The sequence below is a fragment of the Oncorhynchus keta genome, chromosome 9, assembly GCF_023373465.1.
Source record: "Oncorhynchus keta strain PuntledgeMale-10-30-2019 chromosome 9, Oket_V2, whole genome shotgun sequence".
In the NCBI taxonomy this organism is placed as follows: Eukaryota; Metazoa; Chordata; class Actinopteri; order Salmoniformes; family Salmonidae; genus Oncorhynchus; species Oncorhynchus keta.
In genome coordinates this window covers 16,348,096-16,368,398 of record NC_068429.1, presented here as the reverse complement: position 1 = coordinate 16,368,398, position 20,303 = coordinate 16,348,096, and the positions used below count along the sequence as shown (strand labels likewise).

Below are 20,303 nucleotides of genomic sequence, written 5' to 3'. Positions count from 1 at the left end.
CACGATGTGCGATATTTTCTTATTATATATTTAATTTCATGGGAATGGTAAATGTTTGGTATTTATATACATTTAAAATCATAACTATAACCATAACATCTACAGGTCACGTGATGGGGTCCATGTCGCAGACAAGTTACGTCACGTTGCAGGGAGAAGATGGCGGACTCGGAGATGTATGTGAGGTAACTAAATGAAATACAACTTATGTATACTTTGACCATTATAGCTTTCAAATTCACGAGTAAAGTTTAACATATGCTTTAATTTAGGAATTGTACTTAAATTTGCACAGCAATGTGAAAGCTTCCCTTGGAGGGAACTAGTTGCTAGTAGTAGCAAGCTGCTAGCTCGTTAACATGCTTGCTAAATACATTTGAATGGCATGATAGCGCGGTCTGTTACACAGTTCCAAACGCATGACGACAGCAGCATGCATCAACGAGACGTGAACTAGCAGGCTTAGTTAGCTTACAACTGGCATTTGTCTGGGAATACACTTTCAGACATGTATTCGTTATAAAAACATTTACTTGATAATTTAGCTAGCTAGCTAACTAACTCAACATAACGTTAATGCTGGTTTTGCGTATTAAACTGGTACAGCTAATTAGCTACCTAGTCAGCTTGAGGGAGTTGACAGCTGGTTCACAATAACAAACATCATAGCACACTTGTTATTAGTTAGCTTTGTTCTAACTGTGGCCACTCACTGCACTTTTATGAAGTTACGTTTTAATAGCTATATGTCTAACTAAAACCATATTTGCCGTTATGCCACTAAAGCCATAACTCCGATTTGAACAGTTAACTATGAGTTTAACCACCTGAAAATACTATCTAGGGAACTATGGGATTGTTTTGCTTTTGCAGGAGCAGCCGAGAGTTATGGACTATCTTACTGGGGAGATCTGCATTGAGGGAACCGGTATGTAGCCTTTATTTCCTCACCTATCATATATTTTGTATTTTAAAAAATTCTGACAATGTCTTCCACTGTGCTTTTTTCCCTTCAATATTACATCCATCCTTGATGGATGAAGGCTCAAATAGAGGAAGAACTAGATCGAAATTGGGAACGATTACTTCAAGGGCTGTGTTACTACAAAACACCCAGGTATGCTGTGCAATCTAACTATTTAAATGATCCAATACGAAATAGTTAAGCTTGTCGATAGACCAAATTATGTTTGACATTTTTTCCTTGTTTTAGTTCATCAGCGGCGGAAAAACTGAAAGCGGACAAAGGTGTGGCCCAACCATTGAAGGATTTTGGTCTGAGGATCAGTAAACTGTTGGTAAGGAATGTTGAAATGATCTGACAGGATAGTGAATGAAGTCAGATATACTGATACTGTATAGTGTAATGATGCATGGCAAAAACAGGTATTATTTTGAATACTACAGTGGCTTGCGAAAGTATTCACCCCTTTGGCATTTTTCCAATGCCTTACACCCTGGAATTAAAATGCATTTTTGGGGGGTTTGTATTGTTTGATTTACACATGTTTACCACTTTGAAGATGCAAATTATTTTTTTGTGCAACAAAACAATAATTAAGACAAAAACAGAACTTGAGCATGCATAACTATTCACCCCCCCCCAAAGTCAATACTTTGTAGAGCCACCTTTTACAGCTGCAAATCTCCTAATTATGTCTCTATATGCTTGGCACATCTAGCCACTGGGATTTTTGCCCATTCTTCAATGCAAAACTGCTCCAGCTCCTTCAAGTTGGATGGGTTCCGCTGGTGTACAGCAATCTAAGTCATACCACATTCTCAATTGGATTGAGGTCTGGGCTTTGACTAGGCCATTCCAAGACATTTAAATGTTTCCTCTTAAACCACTCAAGTGTTGTTTTAGCAGTATGCTCAGTGTCATTGTCGTGCTGAAAGGTGAACCTCTGTTCCAGTCTCAAATCTCGTGAAGACTGAAACAGGTTTCCCTCAAGAATCTCACTGTATTTAGCGCCATCCATCATTCCATAAATTCTGACTAGTTTCCCAGTCCCTGATGGAAAAACATACCCACAGCATGATGCTGCCACCACCATGCTTCACTGTGGGGATGTTGTTCTCAGGGTGATGAGGTGTTGGGTTTGCGCCAGACAGTGTTTTCATTGATGGCCAAAAAGCTCAAGTTGTCTCATCTGACCAGAGTACCTTCTTCCATATATTTAGGGAGTCTCCCACATGCCTTTTGGCAAACACCAAATGTGTTTTCTTATTTTTTCTGGCCACTCTTCCTTGAAGCCCAGCTCTGTGGAGTGTACGGCTTAAAGTGGTCCTATGGACAGATACTCCATTAGCCGCTGTGGAACTTTGCAGCTCCTTCAGGGTTATCTTTGGTCTCTTTGTTGCCTCTGATTAATGTCGTCCTTGCCTGGTCTTTGAGTTTGTGGGCAGCCCTCTCTTGGCAGGTTTGTGGTGCCATATTCTTTCAATTTTTTAATAAAGGATTTAATGGTGCTCTGTGGGATCTTCAAAGTTTCTGATATTTATTTATAACCCAACCTGGATCTGTACTTCTCCACAACTTTGTCCCTGACCTGTTTGGAGACCTCCTTGGTCTTCATAGTGGTATTGCAGACTCTGGGGCCTTTCAGAACTGGTGTGTGTATATACTGAGATCATGTGACACTTAGATTGCACACAGGAGGACTTTATTTAACTAATTATGTGTCTTATGAAGGCAATTGGTTGCACCAGATCTTATTTAGCGGCTTCATAGCAAAGGGGGCGAATACATATGCATGCACCACTTTAACTTAATAAAAATAAAATTGAAACAAGTACATTTTCACACTTCACCAATTTGGACTATTTTGTCTATGTCCATTACATGAAATCCAAATAAAACATCTATTTCAATTACAGGTTCTAATGCAACAAAATAGGAAAAATGCCACGGGGGGTGAATACTTTTGCAAGGGACTGTATATAGTGTAATGATGCATGGAGACACAACACCTATTAATTTGAATACAGTATATGAGCAGGGTATAATTAACAGTTGTAATTCCTTTCCTTTGTGGAATTTATTAACATGCTTCTTTTTTTCCCAGGGTCTGGATCAACAGCAGAGTGTACAGATTTTACAATGTTACCTTCAAGAAGATTACAGAGGGACCCGCAACACACTGAAGGTAGTCTCGCTACCTCGCTCTCTCTTGCTCTGTGTGTAGTGATACTAGATTCAGAAAAAATATCAGATAACTGACAACATTTACTACTAAATATTGTCAGTCTAGACATGTTTATTTATTTAGTTTTACCTTTATTTAACTAGGCAAGTCAGTTAAGAACAAATTCTTATTTTCATTGATGGCCTAGGAACACTGAACACTGCCAGAACGACAGATTTTTACCTTGTCAGCTATGGGATTTGACCTTGCAACCTTTCGGTTACTAGTCCAATGCTGCCCCATGAACCTTGACTAGAGATATCTTATCTGCCCTCATAGGATGTTCTGCAGGATGAGAGACCGAGCCAAGCCCTACTTCTGAAGGTTAGTACAAGCTCCCAAAAGCTACCTAAGTTTGCTGGAATTCTATTTCACCAGCTCATAAAGCATAATCAGGTCAATTGATAGGCTTATACACTGATTCTTTGAGTGTGTGTCTGTTCAGATCGCTGACTATTACTACGAGGAGCGTGTGTGTCATCTGCGATGCGTCCTCCTCCTGCTGACATACTTTCAGGATGAGAGACACCCTTACAGGGTAAGGAGCTCCCTTCTGTCTGCTAGGGCTTACACTGTGGTCCAATGTTACACTAGACCCATCTGTATGTATGTATATGGGTAAGCTCATTTGCTGGTAAGCTCATTTGATGCTAATACAGTACAGGCCAATGTTCCTGATTGGCTATTTGTAGTAGCTATGATATTTTACAGTGTATCTAACACATTGTAACCTGTGTTTACATTTATTGATACCAATTATGGGAAATAACAGTGAATCATACAATGGGACAGGTTACAAATAGTACAGTTTAGACATGGAAGTGTGTAAACATTTAAAAAAAGGTATGACAACTTTGAATCAATTGTTGTTGTTTTTTTGCTTTGGGTGCAGGTGGAGTACTCTAACTGTGTGAACAAGCTGGAAAAGGACCTGGTCAACAACTACCAGAAGCAGTTTGAGACCCTGTTCAAAGCTGAATCCCCGACATGGGAGACGCATGGCAACCTCATGGTTAGAACTACATTCTTTACTACCCTATTCCAAGTTAGACATTGAGTTTAGGATTTGATTGACTCCTCATTGCTTGAAGTAAATATGGGTATCTCAAACTCTCCATAAGTTCTTATCGTAATGTTTTCAACATTATCTTGTGGAAATGTTTTCCACCTTCAGTACCAGTCAAAAGTTTGGACACCTACTCATTCAAGGGTTTTTCTTTGTTTTTACTATTTTTAACATTGTAGAACAATAGTGAAGACAATCAAAACAATGAAATAAAATATGGAATCATGTAGTAACCAAAAAAGTGTTAAACAAATCCAAATATATATTTTGATTGTGATTGTGGAGGCACTGTATCACTCAGCTTCTTGGTCAAATAGCCCTTACACAGCCTGGAGGTGTGTTGGGTCATTGTCCTGTTGAAAAACAAATGATTGTCCTACTAAGCGCAAACCAGATGGGATGGTGTATCGCTGCAGAATGCTGAGGTAGCCATGCTGATTAAGTGTACCTTTTTAAATTCTTATTAAATAACCGACAGTGTCGCCTCCAACGCACCATCACACCTCCTCCATGCTTCATGGAGATCATCCATTTGCGTCTCACAAAGGCACGGCAGTTTGAACCAAAAATCAGACCAAAGGACAGATTTCCACCGGTTTAATGTCTATTGCTCGTGTTTCTTGGCCCAAGCAAGTCTGTTCTTCTTATTGGTGTCCTTTAGTAGTGGTTTCTTTGCAGCAATTCAACCATGAAGGCCTGATTTACGCAGTCTCCTGAACAGTTGATGTTGATGGGTCTGTTACTTGAACTCTGAAGCATTTATTTGGGCTGCAATCTGAGGTGCAGTTAACTCTAATGAACTTATCACCTGCAGCAGAGGTAACTCTGGGTCTTCCTTTCCTGTGGCGGTCCTCATGAGTGCGAGTTTCATCATAGCTCTTGTTGGTTTTTGCGACTGGACTTTAAGAAATGTTCAAGTTATTGAAGTTTTCCGGGTATACTTTAAGACATGAAGGTCAGTCATGTCGGACTGTAGTTTCTCTTTGCTTATTTGAGCTGTTCTTGCCATAATATGGACTTGATATTTTACACCTACCTTGTCACAACACAACTCATTGGCTCAAACGCATTAAGAAGGAAAGAAATTCCACAAATGAACCTTTAACAAGGCACACCTGTGAAAGTGAAATGCATTCCAGGTGACTACCTCATGAAGCTGGTAGAGAGAATGCCAAACCTCTCTGCCATTTGTTTAACACTTGTTTGGTTACTATATGATTCCATATGTGTTATTTCATAGTTTTGATGTTTTCACTATTATTCTACAATGTAGAAAATAGTAAAACTAAAGAAAAACCCTGGAATCAGTAGGTGTCCACACTTTTGACTGGTGTTTTATTTAAACCAAATGCTGTGACTTTTCTCCAGGAAATCAAAGGTTTTTATCAGTTATATATTGTATCTTATTATTATTATGTGCATCTTTCTTAATCAATCATGTTTCTCTCTGGTCAGACGGAGAGGCAGGTGTCCCGCTGGTTCCTGCAGTGTCTGAGGGAGCAGTCCCTGCTGCTGGAGATCCTGTTTCTGTACTATGCCTACTTTGAGATGGGTCCCGGAGACCTGCTCAGCTTCACCAAGATGTTCAAGGAGCAGGGCTTCGGCCTTCGCCAGACCAACAGACACCTGGTAGACAAGAGCATGGATGCCCTGGTTGACCGCATCGGGTCAGTCACAGCACTAATACACTGGAGTGGATGGAAATATTCATATAGCTAGCTACTTCTTGTTGGCCTCTATATTGATCTGGGGTTAGGGACATGGCCTACATTTTAGAAGATTGCAAGCTACATTTGTTTCCTTTAGCAATTCATTTGTAAACAGAATGGCAGAGCATTAGCGAATACACTGTACTAGATGTAAATCTACATAGCCAGCTAGCTACTTCCTAATGGCATCTTTATTGGTCAGACAGATGTAAGTAAGTTACTTGTTCAGGATAATTGCTACATTTGTTGCTTTGGCTTGGGCAAGGGATTCAGTTTAATTAAAGCACAATAATATTTTCTAAAGATATTCCCTCTTGTTAATTTCTCTCCTTCTGTCTTGCAGGTACTTCAGCTGTCTGATCCTGGTGGAAGGCATGGACATAGACTTCCTCCACAAGTGTGCCCTAGAGGACCGCACGGAGCAGCACCAGTTCTCCAACACCCCTGCCATCAGTAGGGTAAACACTGAGCACCTTTACATGTACTGTTGGAATTGACGTGTATACACTCCAGTTTTGTTATCAGAATGAGCTAGTTCAGATTGAAATGTTCTGGAAGTAGTAGTTTTTATGATCAGTTCAATGGGGGAATACTTTGCAATTGATCAAGAAGTGACTGTCATTATTGTCAACTTTGTCACCCACCAGGAGATGGACCAGATGCTGCTGACGTTTGGTGACATCCCTCACCACGGGCCAGTGCTGCTGGCCTGGGTCCTGCTGAGACACACCCTGAGCCCAGATGAGTCCAGCCCCGTCATCAGACGCATCGGGAACACCTCCCTACAACTGGGGGTGTTTCAGTACCTCACCACCATGCTGCAGGGTCTGGGAGGCACTGGGAATAATGTAAGAACACACACATTAAAATAAAAATACACACAACGAAACGCTCACCTAGCACAGGACAGCACACACAAACACATTTTACATACGCATACAGCACAACACGCACAACCTGCAAGAATTATTCACACAATGTTTAAGAAATATTCTGCTTTCATTTTTTTGTTTTTATTGAACATTTATTTAACTAGGTAAGTCAGTTAAGAACAAATTCTTATTTTCAATGATGGCCTAGGAACAGTTGGTTTAACTGCCTTGTTCAGGGGCAGAATAACCGATTTTTACCTTGTCAGCTCGGGGATTCAATCCAGCAACCTTTCGGTTACTGGTCCAATGCTCTAACCACACCAGCCGCCATGTTATGTTTCCTCCTCCCACAGTGCACAGCCAGTACAGCCAGGATGTGTATCTACGGCCTCCTCTCCTTTGTCATTACCTCCTTTGAAGAGGAGACGCTGGGCAGCCAACAGGTACCAGGCCTTGCTATCGCACATTGAGGCTCAGACAAGTAACGATAATGTTGAGTTGTAGCACAGACTGATCAGTGATATCACAGATTCATGACTTAAGAATTCTGCATAGTTTCACATTCCTAATGATGCTGATAAATAATATCACAGATTAATGATTGAATGCCCCCCCATAGCATCTAATAAATGCAGCGTGTGAAGTCCTCTCTGCGCCCAGTCTGGCTGAGCTCTTCTGGGAAACGGTGAGGAGAAATTAATTAAACCGATTCTGATTCGTGAAGGATGTGAAATCACTCCAAGAATATGTCTCTAGCTAAATTTCCTAATATATGGCTTTTTGAATGCTTTTCCCAGAAGCCCACTATGGGATTGGGAATGATCCTGGATAGCGCAATGGGAATGTTCCCACACAAGACTGGTATGCTGTTGCAGCTCCTTACTGCGCTCCTGTCAGATAAGTCCACTGCAAAGAAGGTATTGATTACACACACCGTTCTGCTGGTCTGTGGTTACACTTGATTAATGTGTCTGTGGTTACACTTGATTCATGTGTCTGTGTGTTAGGTGTACATTTTCCTGGACAAGATGTCGTTCTACACCGAGGTCTACAAAACAAAGCCCAATGACGTCATCTCTAGAGACGACGAGACACTGTGGAGGAGACAAGCACCAAAACTCCTCTACCCTCTCGGTGTGTTTAGGCTGCTTGTTAGAATAAACCGACTAATGTGTGCACATTAGTATTTTTGTGATGTTATAGTCTTTAAGTAATTGTCTTTACATTTCTTCAAATATTTCTGATTGAGATCTCTCCCTCTGTCCTTCAGGCCTGGGCCAGACTAACCTGCGGATGCCTCAGGGTGTGCTCGGTCAGGTGGCTGTGGGGGAGCAGGGCTACGTGGTGCGCTGGGACTACTCCTACAGTGCCTGGATCCTGTTCACCTGTGAGATAGAGATGCTGCTCCACGTTGTCTCTACTGCAGGTAACTAGATAAATACAGGCACATTTACAGTCCCACGCATATACTTACACAAGTCAAGTCATACTATATACCCAAATGCAACCTCAAACATACAGTACACACACACTCAAATCATTTCTCTATCAGCAGAGATCCTTCAATACAATAGTTTTTGTTTCGGTGTATGTGAATATGTGTGTGCGATTCTCTCCCTGGTCCAGATGTGATCTTGCACTGTGAGCGTGTGAAGCCCATCCTGGACCTGGTCCATAAGATGATCAGCACAGACTGGACCGTGTCTGACTGTCTGCTGCCCCTCACCTCACGCATCTACATGTTACTGCAGAGGTGAGATGCAACACACATCTCTTTATCACTCTGTCATGGACAGTAATCATATATTTCACATGGAATAATGATAAGCTTTTTTGGGCTCCCTTCAAAGTTGATTTGTAAGTATTTTGTATTTGTTGGTACTTTGTATTCATGGATTATTTGAGAATATTGCGGTGTCTTTGAGTTAGGTTGACGTCAGTCATCAACCCTCCAGTGGATGTGATAGCGTCCTGTGCAAACTGCCTCATCGTCCTGGCTGCTAGGATGCCTGGCAAGGTGGGTTACAGACGGTCTGGTAGAGCAGGTTTTCCCAAACGCAGTCCTGAGGCTTCCCCTGGGTGCACGTTTTGGTTTTTGCCCTAGAACGACACAGCTGATTTTAAATAATCAAAGCTTGATGGTGAGTTGGTTATTTGAGTCCGTTGTGTAGGGGGGCCCAGGACCAAGTTTGGGAAACCCTGCTCTACGCGGCTCTGAGGGGCCTCATATCCTCCAACAGACTTAAAGGACGTGTGCAGTCAAAAACATTATTTCCTGTGTGTTTTATATATATTTCTCATGTCATTGCTTACATGTAAGCATAAATAAGACCTTATAGATGCCAAGTCTTGGTCATGATATGGTTTCAGTTTTGAAAATAAGGCCTTTTTTATTGTAAGAGGTGTTTGAAAAGACCACCTGAAATGTCATCCTGTTTTGGTGGGATGGAGTTTTGGCCTGCCTGGTGATATCACTAGGTGGTACATTTTGTTAATAGACCAATAGGAAAGAGTTTCAAACCTCTCTGCCAATAAAAGCTGTTTTCAGTTATCCCCTCCTAACCACTCCCAGATAATAAAATACAATTATTGCTTGAGAAATTGCTCTTTGATAAGAAGCTATTTTCGATCATTTCATTGAAAACAATCACAGGTACTTAATTGTTAACAAGAAATTATTTGATATTGAGATAAAAATGGGACCTTTACCATTCCTTAATGTGTGTGTATTGTTGTGCCCCCTCTACTTTCTGAGTAGGTTTGGTCCAGCTTGCACCACACTGGTTTTCTGCCCTTCGCCTCTTCCCCTCTGACCAATATGGCACAGTCCATCAGGTAGGTTGTGTCACACCATATCATATTCACGGGGAGGGGGGTCTTTGAGGGGTCTTGTTTCATCATAGTTAATATGTATTTGTGTATATCCAGTGCTGAGGGGATGAAGGCAGGTAACTACGGCAACCTGCTGGTCCTGATTGAGCAGCCCAGAGGGGAGTACGCTGTGACCATCGCCTTCCTGCGCCTCGTCACCACCCTGGTCAAGGTATCTCGCTCTCTATTCTATTAACAGTCTAGTAATGGCTCATCAACCCCCCCAAATCCCATCTCAATGTTTTTCTTTTGGGGCATTACATAGCCGTTTCAAGTAAATCTGTTTTTAAAGGGGGGAAATAAAATAAGCATACAGACAAGACAAAAACGGACAATACATTATCATAGCACTTCTCCACTCCTCAATCTCCACAAAGGTCTTGTGTTTAGGGGCTAGGAGTTTATTTGGCATTTATTTGGCATTGAGCGGCTGGCTGACTATCAGTAGTTGTAATGATTGTGTGTCCCTCCTGCCCTCAGGGCCAGCTGGGTAGCACCCAGGACAAGGGCCTCATCCCCTGTGTGCTGCTGGTGCTGAAGGAGATGCTGCCCACCTACCACAAGTGGCGCTACAACACCCACGGAGTCAGAGAGAGGATCGGTGAGTACCTTCACAAGTCTATGGTGGTCAACTACATCAGTGATATCCCTTTTAGAATATGTGCAGTGTCTGTCTGAAATTGGACTCTGTTCCCGTTTTATACTGCAATACTTTTGACCAGGGCCCACAGTTGAGGGTGGCCTTAGCCGTATTGAAAGAGCTGGCTGTAAAACTACTGTCAGACTGAAAAACATTCTGAATCCTCTAGGTTGTCTGATCCTGGAGTTGGTCCATGCCATCCTGAACCTCAGTCCAGAGGGAGAGGCTAGTGGCAGGTAGGGCTGCTGTGCATATCAAAACAACATTCCTTATTCTACCTAAACAGACATTACATCACTAAGAAACTAAATGCTTCTTGTCCGTCTGAATTGCTGGTTATTGAATTTGGGACTTAGTAAAACGCACATCTGAATAGTGCGTTGCAGACTGACAAGACTCTGTAGACTCAGATGGAGCCTAACCTCATAGTATAACTATCAAACAGAAAAGGATTGGTGTCATATTTTAACCTTTCTCTATCTCTCCCCCAGCACGCCAACCCTCCAGTCTCTGTGTATCTACAGTCTGGCTAACACCGAGGCTGGCCAGGCGGTGGTTAATATCATGGGGGTGGGAGTGGACACCATAGACGTGGTCCTGGCTGCTCAGCCCAGCAGGTAACGTGTCACTCTACACCTTGGCGTGTCTACAGCTGACCACTCTGCTACACCAGTGGTCTTTGTATCATAGTGTCTCAGGAGGGGGAGACCGGTTCAGAACATTGCATGTAGATAGAAAAGCAGTGGATATAGAGTTGCCACAGCTTTCTTTTTTTTAAATAGTGGGGCAGTCCCACTCAAGTATTTTTTTTATTGGAGAGGACAGAGGAAAGCTGGAGCGTTTTCTGAAATTCAGTGGGACGGATTGAAATCCATGCTGCAGTGGTAATATGTGCTTCGGAGGCAGCAGCTTAGACCTCTTGACTACCCTAGACCACTTACAATGAATTCTGTTTATTATATATATTCCATGTCAATTTAAACCTTTCTGTGTCTCCCTCTAGTGGTGGCTCAGAGGGCCCAGGTCAGATCCTTATCCAGACGGTCAAGCTGGCCTTCTCCGTCACCAACAACGTGATCCGCCTCAAGCCACCGTCGAGTGCCGTTTCGCCCCTGGAGCAGGCGCTGACGCAGCACGGTGGCCACGGCAGCAACCTAATTGCCGTGCTTGCTAAGTACATCTACCACAAACACGACCCGGCCCTACCGCGCCTCGCCATCCAGCTGCTCAAGAGGCTCGCCACGGTAACTCAACACACATTGCACATATGATGATCATGGCAATCAACTAAGGTAGTGAAAATCCCAACGTAATTCTAGCAGCATCATAAGTTACACTTGCCACATTCTCTGTTGGCTAGTGTTTGGAGGTTAGCGAGCAAAAACATGAATCAATCAAATGTATTGAGCCTTTTATTTTATTTTTATTTTATCTTTATTTAACCAGGCAAGTCAGTTAAGAACATATTCTTATTTTCAATGACGGCCTAGGAACAGTGGGTTAACTGCCTGTTCAGGGGCAGAACGACAGATTTGTACCTTGTCAGCTCGCAACCTTCCGGTTACTAGTCCAACGCTCTAACCACTAGGCTACGCTGCCGCCCCAACATCACCCGTTGTTACAGGGCTTAAAAGTAGAGAGCAAAAGAACGCAGTGAGACACTGTTGAAGTAGATGTTCCCATTTCTGTTGACAAGACTACAGTACTAGTCTCTCAAGATCTTGTGTAATATTTACGTAACCTTCTGGTTTCCAGGTGGCTCCCATGTCGGTGTACGCCTGCCTGGGCGGTGACGCGGCTGCCATCAGGGATGCCTTTCTGACTAGGCTACAGAGCAGGACGGAGGACATGAGGATCAAGGTGATGATCCTGGAGTTCCTCACCGTGGCCGTGGAGACCCAGCCGGGCCTCATCGAGCTCTTCCTCAACCTGGAGGTCAAGGACGGCGCAGAGGGGTCAAAGGTAAGAGCTGGGCGAAGCAGGCAGTCTAAGCGTAGGACAGGAACATGTTAGGACTTAGACTTGTGTGTTGATGTTTAATACGTATAGTTAAGTTTTCTTTTTGAGTTTCTGAATCTTTATACCAGACTCAGTTCAGTAATTTAATAGACAAGTCTTTCTTCTTTTCTCTCTCTCCCTCCCAGGAGTTTCTGCTGGGTGAGTGGAGCTGTCTGCAGGTTGTGTTGGACCTGATTGACTCCAGGCAGCAGGGGAAGTATTGGTGTCCCCCCCAGCTGCACCGCGCCGCCCTGGCCTTCCTCCACGCCCTGTGGCAGGACCGACGGGATAGCGCAATCTCTGTCCTACGCACCAAGTGAGTGAGCTGACACTGCCTGGGAACACTTAACACAGCCAGAGATACACGGTTGAACATGAATGTACACACACACCAACATGAGAGATAATGCGGTAACATTGTTTTTGTGTGTTTCAAGTGATTTCATGTAAAGCCTCATGGCACAACGTCTCTCCCCCTTGTTACCTACTTTTGGTGTGCATGTATTGACATGTATGTGTAACTGACAGATGCATACACATTACATGTTTTTGTTTTTATATGTATGTAATATAATAATAATAATATATGCCATTTAGCAGACGCTTTTATCCAAAGCGACTTACAGTCATGTGTGCATACATTCTACGTATGGGTGGTCCCGGGAATCGAACCCACTACCCTGGCGTTACAAGCGCCATGCTCTACCAACTGAGCTACAGGAATTGTAAATGTAAATTATGTCTCATGTCCTTTTACATTATCTGTCAGACCCCAGTAAGACTAAGTGGCGCCATCGGTGTTGGCTGATGGGCATCCTAATAAATGTATGTATTAAATCTATGACGTTTCCTCCCACAGAGAGAGGTTTTGGGAAAACCTGACCACGCCTTTGTTTGGAACCCTTCCCGCCCCCTCAGATATCACTGAGCCTTGTGTTCTGGAGACCTGTGCCTTCGTCATGAAAATCATCGGCCTTGAGATCTACTATGTAGTCAGGTAACTAGGCTACATGTTTCTATAGCTACATACAGCAATTCAAGCCAGTATATTTGGTGGATTGAGTTGTTACTGGTATCAATGTCTTTATCTACTGAACTGCATATGATATGTGTCAAGCTGTCTGCATTATTCTGTGTGTAAATCCGGGACACTCCATTTAATTGTTATGTATTAATTTGTGGATGTCCATCATCCATTTTGCATGACATATTACAAATTACAATTCGTATACTGTGTTCCGAATTTGCTGAACTGACAATTTGTTGCTAATGTTGGCTAGGTGGCTAACATGAGCTAGCTGGCTAACGTTAGCTAGGTTAGGGGTTAAGGTTAGGGCTTTATTTTTATTTAACCATTTAAGTAGGAAAGTCAGTTAAGAACAAATTCTTATTTACAATGACTGCCAACACCGGCCTAACCCGGACGACGCTGGGCCAATTGTGCGCCGCCCTATGGGACTCCCAATAACGGCCGGTTGTGATACAGCCAGGATTCGAACCAGGGTGTCTGTAGTGACGCCTCTAGCACTGAGATGCAGTGCCTTCGACCACTGCGCCACTCGGAAGCCAACTGGAGAATATATTGGGTTAATGTTTGGCGTTAGGTTAAAGGGTTAGGGGAAGGGTTAGCCAACATGCTAAGTAGTTGCAAAGTAGCTAAAAAAGTATTTGAGAAGTTGTTAATTAGCTAAAATGCTGAAGTTGTCCGTGATGAGATTCTGGGACACAACCTTTTGGGTTGCTAGACATTCGCGTTATTTGCCACCCCGACCAACCACCCTCCTTTCGGTTTTGTCTTGTGTATCCATGACAAACGTAACATATTATACTAATTTGAGTGTCCCTGATTTCCATTTATTATGTTATGTCTAGTCTGAGACCAGGCTGGTGTGAATTGATGGTGCGAAATGCTTAACAAATTCCTGTGACAATAAATTAATAAAATGTACATTGAGATATGAGATTTACTTTTTTATTTACCTTTATTTAACCAGGCAAGTCGGTTAAGAACAAATTCTTATTTTCAATGACTGACTCAATGACGGACTTGAGTTGAAATGTTTTAAATGTAATTGATAGATCAGACACGATTCCCTATTCTACCTGACAGACATTCATATCTGTTCCACACAGTATACTTCTATCTGAATTGCCCTCTCTTTTCCCCAGTGGCTCTCTGGAGCGTTCTCTGAAGGATGCACTGCAGAAGTTCTCCAGCGGGCGGCGCTACGAGTACTGGTCCCAGTATGTTAAGTCCCTGGTGGTCCACGTGGCAGAGACGGAGGAGGAAGAGGGCGTGCACTCGTTCTCCGAGACCCAGATGGTCATCTCAGCCTGGCGGATGCTGCTCATCCTCTCCACCAGTCATGTATGTCACACACCACTCCATTCACCACTGTGGCGTTTTTAAAAAATTCACTAGAATTCTGTCAAAACATGGCATAGGAATTCCATGATGAATAAATGCATAAGCGATAAACAATACCCCATAAATATATGTGAGGTAAAAAGAAAGATACCATGCCGATCAGTGTGGTTGGTTGATTCATTGATGTGTTCTGATGGTTACAGTCGGATGTGATGCAGTTAAAGGAGGACTCTGCCAGACTTAAGCTCTTCATGGACGTGCTGGATGGGACCAAAGCTGCTGTGAGTTAGTCACCATGACAACTGCTCTCATCTCTTTCATCTCTGTCCTCTTCTCACTCATTAGCTATCACCTCCCCCCTCTCTCTCTAGTTGCTGGTGCCCATGTCTGTGCCCTGTCTACGTCTGGGATCCATGATGGCTACTCTTCTGCTGATCCTGCTTAAACAGTGGAGAAGGTTTGTGTGTGTGCCCACATGCGTGAATTGATGTACATTGTGTCCACACATGTTGAAATATCAGGATAATGAAAATCATCTCAAAGCTGTTCTAATTCAGTGAGCTAGTACATTGGTTGTTAATAATCAAACTCTTTCTGCACGTCTTAGCACTAACACCTTTGTTGTCTGTCCTGTTTACCCCTGCAGTGTGGTGGCCACGGCCCCTGACGTACTGGCCCCCCTTTCTCTGATCCTGGAGAGTGTCCTGCAGGCCGACCAGCAGCTGATGGAGAGTACCAAGGCCAAAGTGTTCTCTGCCCTCATCTCTGCACTTCAGATACAGGGACTCAACGGTGAGGGGGACTAATCGCTGTGTATGCAACTCAATATTAGGAAGATGTTCTTAATGTTTTGTACACTCATTGTACATGACTTGTCAAGTACTCTAACAGTATTGCTCATTACATTGATCAGGTGGGGAGATTTCCCAACTGCCCCAGCTGCTGCTGTGTGTGTGTGAGACTGTGCAGGACGAGGCACTGGCACTGATTGACAGCACTCGTCACGCGGCTCAGGTGAGGGACATCCCGGATGACAAAGACAGCATGGAGACTGACGCCGTCCGCAGCTTCCAAAAGGACCAGAGAGACGGGGTGAGTCACACACCGCCGGCAATTTAGAATGAGATTAACTTTATTATTCATGTAAATGTGGACATTTCTCTTCAGCTTAACTGCATAAAAACAGACCTTAAGCAACACTAGAATAATTGTACTCTTCTAAACACACACAGTGCATAACTGTTGCTCCAAGTGTTTTGAAAAAGGGCACATCCAACCAAATAGTAAGCTGCAATGAATTACCTCTGCATGTGCTGAATAAATTCTAATCTTTGATCACGGTCAGGGCAGGTCAGCATGTCTGTTGTGGATCATCTAGCTTTAGTTTATGTAAAGCAAAGTGGAATCAGAAGTTTTGATTTAAAGAGATTTGCAAGATTTCTTGGTAATTCATTGAGTGATGAGGCGATTCATATTCACACCCCTCTTTCGCTCTCCCTCTTCATCTCTCTATCTCAGGTGTGTGTGCTGGCCTTACACCTGGCCAAGGAGCTGTGTCGTGCCGACGAGGACGGGGAACACTGGGTTCTAGTGATGAGGAAGATTCCTGCTCTCCACTCTATTCTCAGCGCTCTAGAACTCAGCCTGCGCTCCAAACAGAACCTCTACTTCACCGAGGCTGCCCTGCACCTGCTGCTCACGCTAGCCCGCACACCACAGGTCCACACACACACACTACTACATTGCCAAATCATTTACTAAGACAGATATATTAGACATGATTTCTAATGCATAAACCAAAATAACTAAATGCTTTATCAACCACATTAGTAATAAAGGATATTTCATCCCTCCTGTCCTCCAGGGTGCAGCAGCAGTAGCCGGGGCCGGCGTCATCCAGAGTATCTGTCTCCCTCTGCTCAGTGTCTACGAAGTGCCCTCTAACGGAGCCTCACAGGTAACACACAAGCACAACATTGTACGCCCCAAAGGGCACCCTATTCCCTGAAAAGTACACTACGTTTGACCAGGGCTTATACGTCTGGTCGAAAGTAGGGCACCACGTAGTGTATAGGGTGCCATTTGGAACGCATACTAAACCGATCATTAATTGACACTGCATTGAAGAATTGTTGTAGTGTTATTTTAACGTTAGGCGCTCGTGCTCTCTGTGGTATTATAACGTTAGTTTCTCTTCCTGATCTCCCTGGTCAGGGTTTCTCCCGTAAGTCCCAGGATGCTCCCTGCTGGCCGGGGGTGTACCGCCTCTCTATGTCCCTCATGGAGATCTTGCTCAAGACGCTACGCTACAACTTCATCAACGAGGCCCTCGACTTTGTCGGAGTGCACCAGGAACGCATACTGCAGGTGTGTGTGTGTTCCTGTCTGTGAATTGTCATCTGTGTGTACACCATCTCTTCTTTTCTGTATATGGATCCTAAAGCCTCTTTCTCTGTTTCTGTCAGTGCCTGAATGCGGTGCGGACGGTCCAGAGTCTGGTGTGTCTGGATGAGGCTGACCACACAGTGGGCTTCCTGCTGCAGCTGTCCAGCTTCTGTAAGGAGTGGCAGTTCCATCTGCCCCATCTGCTCCGAGATGTACAGGTCAGTCAGCACTGAGCATCACCAAATGTACACTTCAACTCTAATAATGAATGAAATGCCCTGTTTATTGTGATTGTTTTATTTTTCCCCAAAGTATATATTTTTGGCTTACAGCAATAAAAACTTGGGTTTTTGATTTTTGTCAACCTGCAGATCAATCTGTGTTACCTGTGCCAGACGTGTACCTACCTCCTCCATAGCAGGAACATGCTTCATCACTACCTCCAGGTCAGACAGACATTACCATGTTGTTACTGGGATTATAAAGTCAAATTTGTTATAACAGGTTGAATTAATGTCTAGAGAAACTCTCATTATTTCCATTTATTTTACCGGACGTCTTGTCATTGTTCCCCAGGCTAAGAATGGGGAGGCGCTGCCCTCCGGCCCCCGTGCCCAGAGAGATCCTCAGACGCCCTCCAAAGCTGCAGCTGAAGGAGGGGGCGGGGAGAGGGAGGAGGCGGAGCAGAAGGCCCTGCTGGCAGTGCAATGCAGCCTGCTGAAGATCCTCAGTAAGACTCTGGCCACGCTGCAGCACTTCACCCCTGACTGCTGTCAGATAATACTGGACCAGGTGAGAATAACACTGTCTCTAAAACTCTATCTGCACTGTTTGAACCGTGACTCGTATCATACCCACGACTCCATTAGCTCAATCTTCTAACAACTTACCAAACACTCACATCCTGCACCATCAGCTTCTACATAAAGAATGTGTTTGAACTGCCTTTTAGAGTTTAAATGTGTTAGCATATATTCACTGACTGAGATTGTGTGTGACAGTGTATGGACCTGGCAGAGTACAGGACCTTGTTTGTGCTGAGCTTCACCACCTCGGCCTTTGACGCTGACGTGGCGCCCTCTTTTGGAACCCTACTGGCAACCATCAACGTGGCCCTAAGCATGCTGGGAGAGGTGCCCCCCCCCCCCCAATAATTTCAAATCATGATGACATTGAAATTATTTTATTTCTTGCAAATGAGGAAATATAAATTGTACTGTACATTTGACTTTCTGTGTTCTGTCCGTATTTAGGTAGAGAAGAAGGAGCCAGCCTCTCTGAGTGTGGCCTCCCTGGCCTCGTCAGAGGAAACCCAAGCCCTCAAGTAAGGAGACAGAGAGAAAGTTGTTCTCACTGGTGGTAATATTGGTCATTTCTAACTGGTATGTGTGACTGTCCTTCCAGGTCTCTGCTGATGTTCACCATGGAGAACTGTTTCTACGTGCTCATCTCCCAGGCCGTCCGCTGTCTGAAGGACCCCAGCATCGCCCCCAGAGACAAACAGAGACTCAAACAGGAGCTTGGCTCTGAACTGGTAAGTCATTCTCTTAGTTTTTTGCCATTCCACTCTAGTCCCATCTGTTCTCATCAGCTCAGTGTCTTGTTTCTAGTAGCCTGCAATTCATTAAAAAAAGAAGCTATTTTAATATATTATGTGATGCCTGTCTCCCCTCCAGAGCACCCTCCTCTCCAGCCTGTCCCGTCACTTCCGCCGTGGCGCCCCCTCGTCCCCGGCCAGCAGCCTTTTGCCATCTCCCCAGCCCCCAGGCGCTAAGGCCAGCCATGAGGGTCAGGAGCCTTTCATCCAGCTGGTGCAGGCCTTCGTACGCCACATACAGAGGTAGACCCACCACGTGGAGTGTACGACTAGGGCCAGGAGGTTTTCCTGTTAAGAAGTTATGGGCCTGAAACTCTTGTCACACATGGCTATCGTATTCTCCTCACACGGCACCGTAACCATTCTCTTCTGAATTATACTTTTCACGGTGCAACAGTGTCGGTTCATTCTTTTCAGTTGAATTGATATTTGTCAAGCCAGTCACCTTTCGAATCTGCTGTACAAAGTCCTGACGTGCCGATTCTAACAATCAGGCTTTGGGTGTTCAGAATGCTCCCATACACATGGGTCATATCTCCAATTTGTCATGCTTATAGCCTACTATATACCTCAGTGGGAATGTCAAAACAGAGGATACAGCTGCTTACAAGGGCTAGCTAAAGAAAAAAGTCCATTGTGAGACTGTAGAGATTTACCTCTAAAGGAATCAGTAGTAACAGATCTTGGTGCTATTGAACATCTGTCTTGTTGACAGTGTCCAGTCTTTCCCCCGGCCTAGTTTTATAGGCCATTTCTGACAGGACCTTTTGGTATCGAAAAATTGAACCCGTATATCAAATTGTGACGCCACATTTAATCAATTTATACATTTGTAATGAGCTGCCTAGTTACTTTATCTGCTGTTTTCTATATCATTTAGACTTTTCTAACGCTTGGATTGAGGGATGTTTTCTCCTTTTAAAAATGTTGCTTGGATTTTCTGACTTTTCATTTGTGCATCACGTACTGCTACATTAAAACATGTTTGCTAATAAAATACCTAGTAGAACATGACATTTTGATTGTGTCTTCATGTATAGTTAATGTTTTGAGGACATTACATTGAGACATTACACTCTGAAGCCCAGGACAATATACTATTGACAGGGAAAGACATTGTATAAAAAGGATATTACAATCTTAAGAAATTACATTTACAAGAGGGATAGAATGTTACATTTCCTTTTACAACTTTTGTACCGAACATAGGCAAGTGTGCAAGTACAGTCCTATTTGCATAGCTCAGGGTAAGGTTACTCAACAAGCAGACAGTATTAGAGCAGGGGCACATCAACAGTGAGATGTAAAGTGCCTACCTGTCCCTTTTCCTTAATTTGAACAGATTAGGGGAAAACCAGTAATGCTTTTGCTAAACTGTATAACATATCAGTGCAGACAAAGGAAAGGTGACGAGAGGAAGGCACCGTAGACTATTGGATGAGCAGCTCTAGTAGCTGCAGTGGGATGAGGAGTCACACTGAATCCCCAGAGGAGAGGAACCGTATCTGCTGGCAGGGCTGAGAACACTCACTCCCTTGGAGGATCCTGAAGGACCGATGGTCACTGACCATTGACCGGGACCTCCTGTAGAGGCAAGGATAGGTCAGTT

The 20,303-nt window shown here is 43.8% G+C and overlaps 2 protein-coding genes across 3 annotated transcripts in view; one reads left to right on the top strand and one right to left on the bottom strand.

Moving 5' to 3' along the window:
- Nucleotides 1-86: 86 nt before the first annotated feature.
- nup188 (nucleoporin 188) lies at nt 87-19,708 on the top strand. 2 transcript variants are annotated; one of them, XM_035775631.2, is made up of 42 exons: nt 87-185; nt 874-928; nt 1,044-1,117; nt 1,214-1,298; nt 3,069-3,149; nt 3,468-3,512; nt 3,634-3,726; nt 4,081-4,200; nt 5,710-5,921; nt 6,307-6,421; nt 6,611-6,811; nt 7,189-7,278; nt 7,455-7,520; nt 7,633-7,752; nt 7,843-7,969; nt 8,106-8,261; nt 8,462-8,588; nt 8,765-8,852; nt 9,594-9,670; nt 9,764-9,878; nt 10,187-10,307; nt 10,516-10,582; nt 10,838-10,963; nt 11,350-11,590; nt 12,102-12,308; nt 12,491-12,660; nt 13,204-13,341; nt 14,514-14,712; nt 14,916-14,993; nt 15,084-15,169; nt 15,359-15,504; nt 15,626-15,804; nt 16,231-16,431; nt 16,577-16,669; nt 16,927-17,079; nt 17,178-17,315; nt 17,469-17,543; nt 17,674-17,889; nt 18,099-18,230; nt 18,351-18,421; nt 18,502-18,631; nt 18,774-19,708. In XM_035775631.2, exons 1-42 carry the CDS (start codon nt 160-162, stop codon nt 18,939-18,941), a joined length of 5,208 nt encoding a protein of 1,735 aa, XP_035631524.2. In that variant the 5' UTR covers nt 87-159; the 3' UTR covers nt 18,942-19,708. The 2 variants fall into 2 exon arrangements, with proteins under 2 accessions (XP_035631524.2, XP_052381267.1); XM_052525307.1 differs by having other exon boundaries at nt 145-176.
- The window catches only part of cdk5rap2 (CDK5 regulatory subunit associated protein 2), a 72,741-nt gene continuing 70,702 nt past the window's right edge, over nt 18,265-20,303 (bottom strand). Inside the window, exon 49 of the mRNA XM_052525302.1 lies at nt 18,265-20,278. Within this exon, the coding sequence (XP_052381262.1) occupies nt 20,255-20,278 (24 nt within the window). The 3' untranslated portion in view covers nt 18,265-20,254. The remainder of the gene's footprint in view (nt 20,279-20,303) is intronic.

Bases quoted from the DNA above. Each gene is read 5' to 3' on its own strand.
- nup188 (XM_035775631.2), top strand. From the start codon at position 160: ATGGCGGACTCGGAGATGTATGTGAG. The intron at 17,890-18,098 runs GTGAGAATAACA...TGTGTGTGACAG, and splicing joins GTCAGATAATACTGGACCAG to TGTATGGACCTGGCAGAGTA. The intron at 18,422-18,501 runs GTAAGGAGACAG...CTGTCCTTCCAG, and splicing joins GAGGAAACCCAAGCCCTCAA to GTCTCTGCTGATGTTCACCA.